General features: G+C 37.7%; 1 protein-coding gene across 1 annotated transcript; it reads left to right on the plus strand.

Moving 5' to 3' along the window:
* The first annotated feature begins 107 nt into the window (after positions 1-107).
* On the plus strand, positions 108-15610 carry LOC140170497 (uncharacterized). The gene is made up of 3 exons (XM_072193855.1): positions 108-234; positions 4957-5169; positions 15434-15610. The coding sequence occupies exons 1-3, from the start codon at positions 223-225 to the stop codon at positions 15608-15610; spliced, it is 402 nt and encodes a 133-aa protein (XP_072049956.1). The 5' UTR covers positions 108-222.
* The last annotated feature ends 896 nt before the right edge of the window (positions 15611-16506 follow it).

The following is a 16506-nucleotide window of genomic DNA, read 5'->3' on the forward strand; positions in this document are numbered from 1 at the left end:
AGTCTTCTCAACTTCCAAGTTCAAAGTTGATTTCTGACTCAGGCTTGGCTGCATTACACTGTCGTGTATATCACTTCCGCGTATTGCGACGACATGATGTAGCTGTAAAATTTACAACAATTTTGAGTTTGTTTCCGTTAACAAAAATTGATAAAGATTATTATATCTTTAAATAAACTGTCTCGACCCACATCTGCTAAACAGGAGCTCATTAATACTACAATGGCTGATCAGGTATGGAAGTTATTATAAATGTCGTTTTTTCATTTCTATTCTTTTTGCTTTTACAATACGATACGTCACATAGCATGGAAAATACCAAAATGTGTAATGTCAATTCCGCTAAAGTAACTTTAATTTTGGTGGGAAAAGGTCATGTGAAGTATATCTGATATCAATGCAGCTTTACCCTCCCTCATGTGGTAATACTAATAATTATTGGCAAACATGTTTGGAACATTATAAGAATTATAAACCAATACTGTGTTAAACCATAGACTATCTATGAGGTTATTTGGGGGTGGGGGCACATCATCAACTTTCAGGTAGGGGTGTATACTATATATATTCCCCTCCCCCGAATTGGAGATGGTGGGTCTTGGGAGCTGACGCGTGTCGGTAAAAGGGGGTCTTTCGGTCAAAATCAAGGGCCTTTCTGGGCTTTCTTGTTGAAAATTGCACAGCCAGAAATAAGCAATTTAGGGGTCTTCAACTTCAGGGCTAATATTGTCAAAAACAAGCGTCTTTCATCGCTCTGTTTTAGTAAAATGCATGTGTCTTTTGGAGCTACGAGGTCCCTAAAACAAATGGCCATACCCGTATGATCATTTATGTTGATTCCCACCCCGGACGTTATCTCATTGTCACGGTGCATGGTAAAACTATAAAATTGGTAATTTTGCTACTCGCGCATGGTACCTCGACTCGGGTAATTCCGGTATTAAACTGGTAAATAATGTATCTGCTGATCAGCTTCCCTCAGGTAAATTTAGCGGTGATTTATACATACAAGTAGGCCTATACAATGTACACGATTTGAAACAGGAAGTTTTGAATTGTTAACACGCATATTACCTCATATTAGAATATTCTGCTAGGTCGCAATTTTCATTATTGTCCAAAAAACTAGCGAATCAAATGAATGAATGAATGAATTATTAATAATATCTAAATAAATATATAAATAAATAAATAAATATAAGAATGAATGAAAGGAGAACTGAAAAATAACGAATGAAATGAAATGACATAATACAAATTTTATGGCATATTATTAAAAATTGAAATTTTTAAAATTTAAGTTTTAACAGTCCTCGAAATAAAATTTATAAATCTACATTTATTCCCTTTTTCCTCAAAAAATGTAGGTCTTTTGGTAAAAAATGTGTATTTTTCATACGAAATGTCACAATTTTCAAATGATCGTCGGCTTTACCTTCCAGCTACATGTCAAACATATCAGTTTTTAATAATTTGCCATAATATTTGTATTATATCGCGAATTTCAAGAAATCAAAATTATTTGGACATTCCTCGTATTCAGAATGTAATTCGATATGTCTGATGTGCTCTCATGTCCCAAAAATACTGTGCAAACGTTGCTATCCGAGCCCTCTACCACCACAACCGATAAAGTTAATTTGTGAATGTATTGTGTATCTATCATGTTATTATAAAATACATGCAGGCGTGCATATCATCACCTCACTGATGAGCCCTATCATGATTATGTACAATAGAAATTTTCCGCTTGCTGGCCCCATGCACAAGCGGCATGGACTGGGCTAAGCTGGGCTGGCCCGTGGGCTTTAAACTAAGTGTTATACTTTATAAAATGATATACTTTATGTACCCTTACGAAAATGGCACACAGTTTTTGAACGCATGCAGCATGCAAGCAGCACGCGTGCCGCACCGCATGCAGCACGCGTGCAGTTGGTAGCGTGCGGATGCGTATATTTGGAACGAGGCACGCATGCAGGGGAAGCGTGCAGATGCTTGCTGCATGCGTGCAGGTCATGAGCGTGTGCAGTTTGCATGCAGCATGCAAATCCATTAGCGTGCACTGCATGCGTGCAGCACGTACTGACCATATATATGCGAGACAAAATCATGAAAAAAAAAATCAAAAATCATGGTTAACAGTGTATACTGTCCTTACAATTAGTCTTACATAACCTGGCTATCCATTTCACAATGAACTAAAATTGCCTAGCTTAATTTTATACAAGTCACTTATCTAACTTAACCTACCTGATTTTGAACCTGGGACCTTCTGCATGGGAGTCTGATGCTTTACCATTTGAGCTATTAGGGTATACACATTTGATTAAGTGTTCTAAGTTAATATAAGCAATATTTTGATAACTAAACCGGCCAAAGTGCATCATTTTATGAATATTGATCAAATTTACTGTGAATATTGATAACATTCACTATAAAAATGTTGAATTTTGTTTTGATTTTTTGCAGTGCCAATTAACTGTTGATTCATGAATGGCATACCAACATTGGCCCAATGTTGCAATGCCAACTATCGAAAAAGAAATGGCATTCCAACATTGGGCCAATGATGCAATGCCTACTATTGAAACAGGAATGGAATTCCAACATTGGCCCAATGTTGCAATATCAACTTTCGAAACAGGAATGACATTCCAACATTGGCCTAATGTTGCAATGCCAACTATCGAAACAGGAATGGAATTCCAACATTGGCCCAGTGTTTCAATGCCAACTATCAAAACAGGAATGGCATTCCAACATTGGCCCAAAGTTGAAATGCCAACTATCAAAATACGAAATTTGCTTGCCCTCCCCTCTAGACCTGCCAAAAAATGCTTGCCCCCCTTCCCTGTTGGCCTGCCAAAATTGCTTGCCCCCCCCTCCCTCTTGGTCTGCCAAAAATCTTGGTCTGAAGGTTTTACTTAGAAATTTTGGTCCGAAGGCTAACTTATTTATTCATTGTAAACATTTAAATATTTTCACTTCTAGATCATTGCCAAATTGTGACTTGATGTCAGTTGTGTAAAGGTGAATTAGTCATTGAAAATCCTGCATGCATGCAGCATTTTACCTTTACTGCTTCTGGAAACCCTGTATGCGTGCAGCATTCTAACTTTGTGATCTGGAAATCCTGCATGCATGCAGCAATATGCGTGCTGCATGCAAGATGCGTGCAATTTGCATGCAGTCCTACAGTCTGCACACAAGTGTAGTCTGCACGTAATTTGCGTACAGATTGGCAGTCTGCACGCAGGTTCTGCAAGCAAATTGTGTGCGCGGTGGATATTTGTGTGCGGTGCCTGCATGCACACAGCTGGTTCGCACGCACGAACACGCTACCAGCAGGCCTTGCTTGCATGCTGCACACATCTGCACGTGTGCTGCACACTGCCGCACGCGTGCTGCATGCTTCCGCACACATTTTTCATTGCTTGCATTTTCGTAAGGGTAGTAGATAAAGGGTGAGAAACAGACCATTACCATAGATAATCGGTGTCTTGTTGAGGTCAACAAGACACCGATTATCTATGGTGATGGTGTTTTGAACCGTTTATCTTACATATACGGCGAGCAAAAATAAACGAATTTGTTGTAAAAGTGTATTCATTTTCCAAAAACAAAATGGAAAAAACTGATGTATTATTTTGTAAAAGTTGTGGGTTTTTCCCAAAATAAAAACACCTCGAGATAGTGTAATATTCTTCCCATGTGTCCTGCGTGCGAGTCTATTTAATGACAAATGCAAGTGATTTAATCAAATCAATACAGAATTGATCTCAATTGACAATTGTATTTGAAGTGGTTTGGTAGGTTATTCACTTGCTTTAATCCGCTGGAGTTTATTCACCCCGTGACCATTGTTATTCAAATAATTAATGAATAATGCAAATTATATGGACTACAATCTGTTTCAACACCATGAAATTTATATCTGAAAGCAGATATTTGAAAGACCTAGTAACATTTTGTCCAATGGTGCTCCCCATTATGGGTAGGTCACAGTAAGGCTTTGCACCCCCAGCCTCTTGACTTGTAATGAGTACCGCAGGTTAGTTTGCGAAGCTCCCCTGTTCGGGTAGTATCCCCGGGTAGTATCCCGGGGGCCGGGGTTCTTGCCTAGCAGCTAATTTGCATGGACCGTTGAGCGTTTTTGGGTTGGGCAAGGATAAAGGCAGATTCCCTTCTAAAAACCAATGGCAAGTTTATATACATGTACTGAGTTTACATTCAACGAAACGGTTACTTTTTATTTATGAATATATTTACTTCGTTATGCTTATTAAAATTTAATTACTGTTATACGGACTGCAGGAGCCCTCTATAATTTTCTCTTGCCATGTAACATTTGCATTTAAATCGAGCTGTAAATGCATTTTTTTCAAATAATAGTAACCAACTCAGATTCTACATGTATGTTGTGATCCTTTCCATAGTGTTTCTAGAATGTCCATGGTATTTCTTTTTTTTAGCTCGCTGCCCGAGACCGTTATCTTGAGCTATTGTGTTGATAACGGTCTCTGGGCAGCTAGCTACCTCCATTACTCTAGGTAATGGTCGAGGCAACGAACCTCAAACAAAAGGAATACAATGGATAATCTGTGAATAGAAAAGGGCTAGACGTATATTATATGATATCCTACCAAACAGGGAAATGAAATTCCCATTCATAGTGTTTAACCAACTATTGGTTATATTTAGCCCAACATGCTTTGCCCATAATCGACCAACAACTCACTCTTGAAATGCCCAGCATAGTAAATCGACTAACAATTGGTTAAATACCCCGTTAAATTCCTAACATTTTAGAGCAAATTTTGACCAACATTTTAGTAAGCATTAATGCCCATTTGTTGGGTAATGAAAATGACGCATTTGTTGTTGTAAAAAGACAAACTATATTTCATACTTTTTGTCTCTAAATTCCATATTTTGAAATCTAAACCTATACAGAGAACGCCTGAGAAAGACAAACAAACACCAGTCTCTGGTGAAGCCCGTCGTTGCAATCCAGGTCGTTCAGCTCGTAGTACCCCTAATGTCAAGCTTGCGGTGAAGACTAGGAGTATGAGGTTGAGGAAGAAGCAACGGAAGGAGGAGGTACAGGTGGATGTGGGAGAAGGAGAAGAGGGGGAAGAAGAGGTGTTCTCAAGGGAGCCAGGCCAGGTACGTAGTCTGCAGAGATGTCGTAACTTTTCCGGAATTTTGGGAAATGTATAGCACATAATGAACAAAATTCCAGAAATGCAAACATTACATATTTTACATTTCTGGAACTGGCTGATGATAATTCTTCATAAAAGAGCAAAAATATTTTTTGGGAGAGGTATTACACAATAGCTTGTTAATAAAATATTTTTCCTGGAATTGGATGATGATGATAATAAAAAGAGCAAAAACATTTTTTAGGGAGGGAGTGATTTCCCTGGACAAGCTTCCATAAATGTTTGATGCCATGGAAAAGTGCTCTGCAATCTCAGTCAGTCGTGAGCACGCTCAAACGCTGCTCTGTGTGAAAGTAAATATGCATAACAACCAGTGCGCGTACTGCTCCGTGACCAAATTATGCATACTAATTAGCTCATGACATTCCCCTGTTTGAAGAGCTCTAATTTCTTTGTTTTAACACAAAAAATTACAAATCTTTCAAATTATCATGCCAACCCACTGAACTTGCACGTTGCAAAATAAAAAGTAGATCTAAGTTTATTTAGATGGATAAATAGCGTATTTTTTGAACTAGCAAATTTCAGTACAAAAATTGGAAAAAAACACGGTATCAAATTCCATTTTACGGCAGTAATTCAAATAACACATTCATATAATTCAAAAATATGACCGATACAAAGGTTTTGAATACCAATACCTCGAAAAATCCGTACGAATTGGCGTAAATCGACCAGGAGGTAGACACTTTCTTGCGAAGGTCAAATGAGGTTCAAGAACAATCAGCCCGTGAAATTCCCCTGTTTGAAGAGCTCTAATTTCTTTATTTTAACCCGAAAATTATCATACCAAACTAGTGAACTTGCATGTCGCAAAAAAAAAGGAAATCAAAGATTATTTAGATGGAAAATAAACGTGTGTTTTGAACTAAACAATTTCAGTAAAAAGTAAAAAAGCACCATATTTAAACTTAATTTTGTATTTGTAATTTAAATAACACAATCTTAAAAATCACAAATATGAAAGATAAAATGGTTTTGTACACAAATGTCACGAAAATGTTGTACAAATTGACATAAATCACCCGAGAGGTAGACACTTATCGGCGAAGATAATAATGAGCTTTGAAAATATTCAGGTTTTTAAAAACTTTTTGTTTACTTATTTATGCTATGACGAACTGAAACGCGTATCACACTGTACACCACTTGCATAGTTTGAGCGTCACGCAAAGTTAATCGCGCGCCGGCGCGGTATTTGCGTTAAGGCGCGGACAACCCGAATGTTGATTGATAGGTGACGCAACAAATGCCACTACAAAGGCCTGCAATTCGGTAAAATTCGCATTTTCCCATCATTTTTGAAGAACAATTTAGACACTTAATCTAAATAACACATAGCTATAAATATACCAAACGAAGCGGAATTATGTGAACTACATGCAAATGAAGTCATAAAAAGTTCATGATTAGGTAAATTGGAGAGGAGGTAGACGAATGTCGCCTAAGGTTTTGAATTTGGAAAAATTCAACAAAAAGTTAGTGTCATTTAAATGATCAAAAACAACAAAAATAAAGCAAACTTGGTCTCGTTTTTTATCACAGAAATAAATGTACATGCCTCCTTAGCAATTTGGAAGCAATTTTGAAATGTTGTTCAGAAAACAAATGCCAGTATACACCTTATCTTTCAGGACAGCCAGTGCTAAGCGTGTTTTTGTCTAAATTATTGTACACGGATTGCGAGCGAGAAACCATGAGATTCTTCGAGATCCTCATTTCACAACTAGCCGTTTCAGCTCATTAGCGACCGTGCTCACGACTGACTGATCTGCCCAAGAGCCAGTTCAGTTTGCAGGAATTTTACCAGCACCTTTGTTACATATCTCTGCATTATGCGTGTCCCAATAAACGGTAAAGGGCTGAAAGCCATATTATAACATTTACTGAGGAGAACGCCCTCAATTATTTACACGATTGTAATGTACTTTAGTCAATAAAGATACTTTGCAAAAGTCAAGACTTTACGTGCTGTAGTTTTGTCAAAATCTGAGATTTTGAATAAAACGATGGAACCGGCGTTTTATTATCACGATGGAAATATTGGTCGAACACGTATGCACACGGCGTGCGGGTTACACATACACACACACACACCCCCACACACCCGATCGTACCGTATTACAACCGCCGGAATAACATGCATAGGCGCCAGTAGTAAATTTCAATTTTCTATGCTTTAACCTCACTTGTTCGGCTCAAAATTAAAAGGGGACATATCTGACAATAAAAGCTAACATTTTATGGAAAATAAATACTAATCTATTTTTACAGAAATGTTATAATATGGCTTGAAGCATCTTATTTACTTTACTAACATGTTAGGGATCAAATCAAAACTCGATCGCCGATTGCCTGCCGGTGCTGGGCGGTTCCGTCCGGTTCAAAAAGTCTACGAGAATACTTATACACAGTAATGAGGTCAGTCGTCACACCCTGGTTCACATGACCGGTTGGTATCAAGGATTGAGTGAGTTGAGTACTTTCAAGTGGTTTCTATTCACATTTAGTACAATGGAAAGAATCGATTTTCCTTCTCGGAGTTCTTCTCAATCAATGTAGCTACTTTTAACATTTTATTTTGATAAAATCTAACAGAGTCTTGGTATATTTTTATTTTACATCGTGTCAGGTTCGACAAAACCTATTTTAAAGTTTCATTTCCGAGGGGATAAGAAAGAAAGAAAGAAAGGATGAAAGAAGGGTTGCAACCCCCTAATTTTCAATTATAAACGTCATATACCGTTATATTTGGTACCAATGTATAATAGCTATGGGCCTCTTCTATCCAATGATACCAATATAAGTACAAACATTCCCCATATAATGTCGCTATGACGTCATAATGTGAGGACGCCCATGCAACTTTGTGAAATTCTGGCTAAACGTATAAGCAGAATTGATTTTCGGCTAAAAATTCTACATAAATGCGATATTTACCAAATTTTCTGCTAAATATAAAAGGAAATGACTATTTCATCCTAACTATCAAGTAAAAAGTCAGTAGCTCTTTGAATAATTTTACAAGAGCGAAATGAAAATCATTGATTTTAGTGTAGAAACCAATGGTGGGCCTCACCAACCCCCCTCTATGGTCATCTTTGATGCCCTGTCCTACCCCCGGGTAAGGTGCCGGGGTAAAAATGATGGATCGACGATTGACGACTAGCGTAGGTCGTTTGGGCGTAAGCAATACGCAAAATGACGCTCATGAGCCAAAACGGGTCTACATCTCTGTTGGAGTAAATTCTACTTAAAGACTGCACGTGGTCAGCGATTTTACTCTTCGTGGAGTAAAAATGTACTCTTTTTTTCTTACTCTTTCTTAATACTCCCCACTAGTTTACTCCCTGAATTTTACTTCGCGAAAGAGGAAGGGAAATCAGCTATTTTAATCTTCGTGGGGTAAAAAAAATTTACTCTCTTTTCTTACTCATTTATTTTACTCCCCACTAATTAACTCCCTTTCATTAAATTATTTTTAGAGTGCACCAACTTCAAAATTTGATTTGATGTCTCAAGGTCATAACCAATTCACGCTCACGCACTTGTTTGTACATATCTTTCAATTTGACATATTAAACATCTCAAAAAAAGTAATTACCCCCCCCCCCCTTAAATAATGGCCATTATTCAAAAAGGGGTTATTGTATTACAAATCTGTAAAATGCGTTGGAAGTCCAAATTTTTACAATACAAAAACACTCAGATATCATTACACAGATTTCCTTCCATTACACTGAATACAAAATCAATACAATTTACTGCAACTTTCAAATCTTGGGTTACATTGATTTAAATATACACTGTGACGTCAATAGTTAGTCAATTGCTGCAAATGAGGTGTCAAAATATGCAGAAATAAAGTCTGCTTCCAACGCATTTTACAGATTTGTAATACCAGAGAAGATGTAAGAAAAGGAGGGAGAACAGAATTACATCCTTGAGATAATCCCGTAGGTAACCCTGTCGCACCTATTCGTAGTCCTTTATTCTCAAGTAGTTACACATCTATACTTGAAAGTAGCCTTGATCATGTTGATGTGATGTGTGCTGCCGACCACGGTTGATTAATTTTCACTCCAGAATTGGAAATATTTCCAATGTTTCTATAGAGAATTCCTTGAAAATATGACACGTGTGTGTTAAGTAGCTGTTGCTCTGATGGGATACCACACGTGGATACTACAAGAAAGAAATGTAGTTTTGTTAAAATTCCCACAAAATCCGCCCATTTTGGAACATTATATTATTTATTTAGGGAGTGTAATTTAGGATTTTGTTAGAAAAGGGATGATTGATGATCATGTTTATTTTATTGTTTTATGTATTTTTCCTGTCATTTCCTGCAAACCTAATAAAGATATTTTGATAATTGAAAATAGTCTGTATCATAAATCGTAGAGGTTGAAAGAGTCAACAAGCGTCAGAAATTATAATTTGCCATGGAACTTCGGTCATATTTTATTTGAAATATAACTGGGTGTTAGGGTCTGCATGCATGGTATGCATAGTATGATGATATACAGACACTGACCTGTCCCTAAAGCTAGTAAGCAGCAACTTGTGTATCCAGAGAAGATGAGAAAAGAGGAGATCGCTCGAACATATAATCCGATTACCCACAGTTATCCTCCATTCACTTTTCTTTGTTTGGGGTACTTAAAACGCCACTTGAAACTTCCTCTGTGGTAATCTGTCCATCCGCCACACACTCGACTAATTCGATAGTTTTCTTAGTGGAGAAAATATTCCACACACGGAAGTACATCGTTAAATTCCCAATTTCGCAGTCAAATCATGTTTTTTTTTCTTTAAAAAAAATAATACTAACCGGGGACCATGATTTTTAAACGAGTGAAAAAGCATGATATATATCGCAACTCCCATTAAAAAATCAAATATTTTGTTAAGTTATGGAAAGTCAAGCATAATCAATGTTCTAGTAATATTAATATAAGGTCAAAGGAAAAGAAATTTAAATGATAAGCATTTGAATATTTGCGGCTGTTTACGGAAACTTAAAACAAGTGTAATCGGTAGTTCAAACTCGTGTCAGTTTCTCCATATACTCCCGTTTTGTGTCCAAGCCAGGCTTAAATTTATCAGAAATGAAAAGAAAAGCAAGATTAACATCCTACGACTAAGAGAGAAGAGGTCAGAATTCCAGTTGGAATTGAACAATCGCTTTGAGGGACTAGACATTGAAGAGTTGGATATAGACCAAACATACCAAACTATATCCAGCACTGTGATGGAAGTGGCAGCAGAAGTAGCTCCACAAGAGAAGAGGAGGAAGCAAACAACTGAGGAGGACAAAGAGATTGAGGCCCTGGACAGAAGGAGGAAAGAATTAAGAGAAATTATCGACAAATCAATACCTGAAAAGAGCGAATACAGGGAGCTCGTCAAAACTGTGAGGAAAAAACGTAAACAGAGGAGCAGAAAGAAGAGAAAAGAACAAATAGAAATCATTCTCAAAAGTGGAAGAGGACCTCAGCATATTGCAAAGCTGAACCGGAAGAAATCAAGAATGCACCAAATGAGACAAAAAGATGGTATCTTAACAAATGACAGGCAAGAGATACTTAATGTATGCGCAGACTTTTATCAGGACCTGTATAGCTCCAAATCAAATGAGGCAAAACCAAATACAATATCACCAGACATATCAGCCATCCCAAGTATAACACAAAAAGAAGTGGAAATGGCGGTAAAGGAGATGAAAGACAGCAAAGCACCAGGAACAGATGACATTACTAGTGATATTATCAAGATTGGAGGAGAGGGGATTACTCAACATTTAGTTGGACTCTATAACCAAATACTGGATGAAAAAGGATACCAGTTTGCTGGAAAGAGGCAAAAGTGATCCTCCTTTTCAAGAAAGGTGAAAAAACAGACATCAAAAACTACAGACCTATCAGCCTGTTATCACATGTTTACAAAATTTTCACAAGGATAATACAGAACAGAATTAAAGGAGTGCTTGATGAAAACCAACCAAGAGAACAGGCAGGCTTCAGAAGTGGATATTCAACAGTAGACCATCTGCATGCCATCAACCAACTTATTGAGGCAAATGAATATAATATGAAGCTATGCATTGGATACATAGACTATGAGAAGGCCTTTGACTCAGTGGAACATAAAGACCTCTTTACAGCACTACGTAAAGTTGGAGTCAACGAAGGTTATGTCCAAATTCTCGAGGACATATACACAAATGCCACAGCCAAAATCCACATTGAAAACGATGTTTCAAAAACAATCCAAATTCAGCGTGGTGTGAGACAGGGAGACACAATATCCCCCAAAATATTCACTACAGCAATGGAAGATATATTCAGAAAGCTGAACCTACAGGAGAGAGGGATCAACATAGATGGCGAGAAGCTAACAGATCTGAGATTCGCAGATGATGTAGCTTTGGTGACAAGATCAGTAAAGGATATGGAGGTCCAGTTAAATGATCTGAATAAAGGAAGTAAAAAGATTGGACTGAACATACACAAGGGCAAAACAAAATATATGACAAACTACCAGTCAGAGGATGTCATTGAAGTTGAAGGCGATGTTATCGAAAAGGTGGATGGTTACAAATATCTCGGCCAAACAGTGAAGATGGAGGACAACACCAGGGAAGAAGCTTTGATCAGAATAAAGGCAGGTTGGAGTTGCTTTGGAAGATTCAAGGACATTCTATGTGACAAAAAGTTACCAATGTATCTGAGAAGTAGAATGTTCAACCAGTGTGTATTGCCAACAATGACATATGGGGCAGAAACATGGACAACAACCAAGTACCTGGAACAGAAATTACAAACAGCCCAAAGAGCAATGGAAAGGAAGATGCTTCACATTACCTTAAGGGATAAAATTAAGAACACTGAAATAAGACGTCAAACTCAAGTCAAAGACATTATGGTGAAACTCAAAGAAGCGAAATGGAGATGGGCAGGTCACCTTGCACGAAGGGAAGATAACAGATGGACTAAACGGCTTACAGAATGGCAACCAAGAACAGGGAAAAGATCAAGAGGAAGACAGAAGAGGAGGTGGCGTGATGACATTACTGCCTACATGGGACCTACATGGACAAGAAATGCAAGAGACAGAGAACAGTGGAAGAATCATGAAGAGGGCTACGTCCAACAATGGTCGAACACAGCCTGGTGAGGTGAGGTGAGGTGTCCAAAAATGCTATTTGGATCCAAAATGAGGGTCTTTTTCACAGGGATCTCGGGTCAAACTTAGCAGCCGGTCATGCCAAACAATACAGAAATTATATTTCGCGGTCAACTGACGTAACAAATTGATATCCGGGCATGCGTCGTTTAGAGCTAGACAGTCGTGACTCGCAAAGCCACTTATCGTATTAGTTGATCAATCGGATTAGATCATTGTTTCCATCAATAGGCGGATGCACACATTATTTATTTGATGTGGGGAGCGAGCGACCTCCTCTTTTATCATCTTCTCTGGTGTATCACACCCATCATGGGTTCGAACCCCTTTGTTGTATTTTATTGTTAACCCTGAATAGCGTGATTGCTTTTGAATGAGCGGCAGCACACATATTTTGTTTGAGGATAGGTGGATCTATCTCCTTTTCCTCACATCTTCTCTGGTAATACAATCGACCGATTTTGAATAATGGTCATTACGGGGGTCATTATTTAAGGGGGGTTAGTTGCTTTTTTTAGATGTTTATATTAGCGTCTAATGAATTGGAATGCGGATACTTATTGTGGATATTACTATTCCTGATCTAAAATTATGAGCTCTTTCATTACCTTTACACACCAAATGAAGTCGATATACCGTTGCTTGTGGCAATCCCGATATTAATAAAAGTAGGCCTATCATTTTGTGCAACCAACAAACTATTTACATTATAGAAACCAAAATATGGACTAGAACTAAAATGGTAGGCGTAGGCCCTTGAAAAATTGACTACTGCTGGATATCACGTTTTAGGCAAGAACAAAATGCTTTACTTATCCCAAATTTCACTGGTCTATGTTCCATTGCCTGTTGTCATTATTGCATTATGTTAATTGCCGATGCACCCGGGTTGTACAATTGTAGTTCAATAATCCAGATTTGACCGGGTACAATGCTCGATACGTTTCTCGCGAGACTAGCGCTAGTCCCGAGACTCCCACTAAGGGGATCAAATTAAAAAATTGCTCTCTCTAGAGATATCTTATACCACTGTATACCAAAAGTCTCTTAGGGATATCAAATCCACCTCTTCTAGTCTCTAAACATGCTAAAGGAGCATCACATTTTCCGAGTCCATGTCCACGTATCTTATTTAAAAATAGAGCAAAATCAACAAAGTGTGATTTTTTGATTTTTAAAAGTCATTTTTGGTACAATAATTATCATATTTGTTCACTTGGTCTTATAGGGGGGTCTTTCATCGAAACTCCCGGCGAAAACTAGTCCCATTAAGGCCCGGTCACACTATGTCGAATAGGGTAAACGGCAAGCAACGTTAAGCTGCGAATTGTAAATTTGAATTTACCGTCACTCATCATGAGTTGCCGTTAGTTGTCGCGACCACAGGCGGCCGCAACTATTCGCCGCGTCCGTCGGCAAATTTTCAACATGTTGAAAATTTTGTGACGGCAATAGAAGTAGTTGTGATTCCGTTCAGATTTCGTTGGAGACCCGCAACCCTAATTTCTTTGACGTTTCCATACCGTGCGAAGCCGTCTTTAGCCGTTTTGAAGTCCGTCACAATTTCGTTGGTAGTCGTTGTCAACGACCATTGAAATTGTAACGATCTTAGTGCGACAGTGACTTGCGAATTTTGTAAGGAGGGTGACGGATGTTGACTGTTGATGGCGGGTCGTTTGCGAGTACCAAGTACCTGCGGCATTGAAACGGTGATCTGCGATGGGTTACGATTTTTAAACGATGGTCCACGATTTAAAACTTTTTGTGCGATTTTTGACATTTTTTGACGTCAGTTCGATTTTAATAGACTGTCTGGCACGATGCAATTTTGAAGTTCATATAAAAAGAAATATCAATAATATTATTATTGTTATTAATATTGATATTGATGTTAATATGTTTGATTATTATTGATATTATTATTTTATTATTATTGATGTTAATATTTTTGATTATTATTGATACTGATATTAATATGTTTGATTATTATTGATATTGATGATACTATTTTTGATCATTATTGATATATTGATTTTAATATTTGGAATATTATTGATATATTGATTTTAATATTTGGATTATTATTGATATTGATATAATAGCTTGGATTATTATTGATATTGATTTTAATATTTTGATTCAGATGAAGAAACGCGATTCGCAAAACACAAAAAAGGGTGGTTTTTTTCAAACCACGTGTTCGCGAAATTGAAAAAAAAAAAGGTATTTTCATCGAAATATCACTTCTCTTGCTTTTACCACAGGAGAACTTATATTTTATTATATCTTCTGTGGTTTTACGAAAATGTCGCAGTTTCAAAGTTTTCCGTTCGGTGCATCCGGTGTGCACCCGGCCAAGTGATTGAAGTTCATACATTTAACCATGGGCTTGTGAGCCAACCCTAACCGTTTATAAGGGTATATTAGAAATATCGTTCGCGTTTTAGCGAAAATAGGGGTAGGCCTATTGTCGAAGGGCAAATAATTCGCAAAATGAGATGCAAAAGGGGGTGTTTTTAAAGCTCACCGACAAGCATGCATACCCGCGGAAGCACGGTGTGCGGGAACCGGGAAGCACAAACGTACTAAAACCCAATGCCGTGCGGATGAATTTGGTAATATTTCAGCAAAAATGTCAGATAATGAGCAAAAACATACCATTTCAAAGCATCAGTCCCCAAATACACATTGTTTGCTATCTTCGGTGATTTGAAAGCAGCTTTTTTAGACGGCCTACAAACAAGCAGTTCCTCACTTTTTATATCCATGCATCGCCTAGGCCTATTAGTCGTACAATAATTGAACAGTGGATCCAGGATTTTAAAAAGTTAAATGTCGAATGTCGAATTTGTCGTTTAAGGAAATTATCGTCCCGAGGAAATTGTCGTGTAAACCCCTTATCAAAACCTGCCTTCATGATTTAGGGAAACCGGCCAAGATTGTTCTGTGGAAGGGTAAGCATTTATTAATTACTTTAAGATTCTAAGGATGTTTAAATGATTTTTTCTACACTGCAGGATGACGCTCCTCCCAAAAGACCGAAACTACAGGTAGCCACTCCCGAGGCACCAAAACCAAAAGTATCAGACCGTGACATTCACGAACAGCTTGGAAGGGATAAATTCGGCATTGTTTATAAGGTACTATTTAAGAAACCTTACTTAGTTGTGAAGGAGCAGCAGCAAAACGCGTAACGGAAGATGACCTTAAAAGAAGAAGCTAAGCTAATCAACAACATTGCCAAGCTTTACGATACCTTGGATGACCACATGGGCACACATGGGTCAAGTGTGCTGAGGCTTGTGGATCAACGTCTAGGCGTTGTGCATGTGCGTATCTCACTATAAATCACTGTGGTTTTTTTAATTATCCGATTAATCCCCAAATGGTCTCAAATAATTAAAAGGAATAAAAAAAGGTAATTTTATATCTATGATGTTGCCAAATAATGGAAAGAAAAGTCAAAGCTGTAACTTTTCCTAATGCATAGGTGTTCACAGTATTCTGCCCATAACGCGCCAACTTGAAGGCGCCAGTTTGCTATCCCTAAAGACCGCTAAGGTTTGCTATCTATAAGGTTTGATATGACTAACTTGTAAATTCAATAGGGATAAAATCCCGCTATCTCTAAGGGGTGTGAAGGAAATCCCTCCCATCTTTACATGGGATGATCCCAATATCGGCCCTGATTTGGTAAAACGATCTAACTTGAAATTTGGACATTTTGAGATAAATCCATATCATGGGTAATGTGAGGGCGCTCTTTCCATTGGTGACATCCTAAAATCACCACCATGCCACCAAATAATGAGATTTTTATGTTTTCTAAAACATTAGATCTGTTTAATAATTTATTTTATTCAAAAAGAAAAACGTCAAGTGTTCAAACTTTAAAGCTCTTTTTCTCGAAACAGCGATTTTAATTTCAAGTTAGATCATTTTACCAAATTAGGGCCGCCATGTTATCCCATCTTTGTCTATTCCATGCTTGCCTATTGGTTTGCTAGTTAAAAATATAGTAAACCAGGAACTTGTCGCTATGTGTGCAATGGAGCAAGATGGGAGCCAGCTAGCCAGCTCCCATGCAATT

Source organism: Amphiura filiformis, chromosome 14 (genome assembly GCF_039555335.1).
Source record: "Amphiura filiformis chromosome 14, Afil_fr2py, whole genome shotgun sequence".
In the NCBI taxonomy this organism is placed as follows: Eukaryota; Metazoa; Echinodermata; class Ophiuroidea; order Amphilepidida; family Amphiuridae; genus Amphiura; species Amphiura filiformis.

Bases quoted from the DNA above. Each gene is read 5' to 3' on its own strand.
- LOC140170497 (XM_072193855.1), top strand. The intron at 5,170-15,433 runs GTACGTAGTCTG...TCTACACTGCAG, and splicing joins TCTCAAGGGAGCCAGGCCAG to GATGACGCTCCTCCCAAAAG.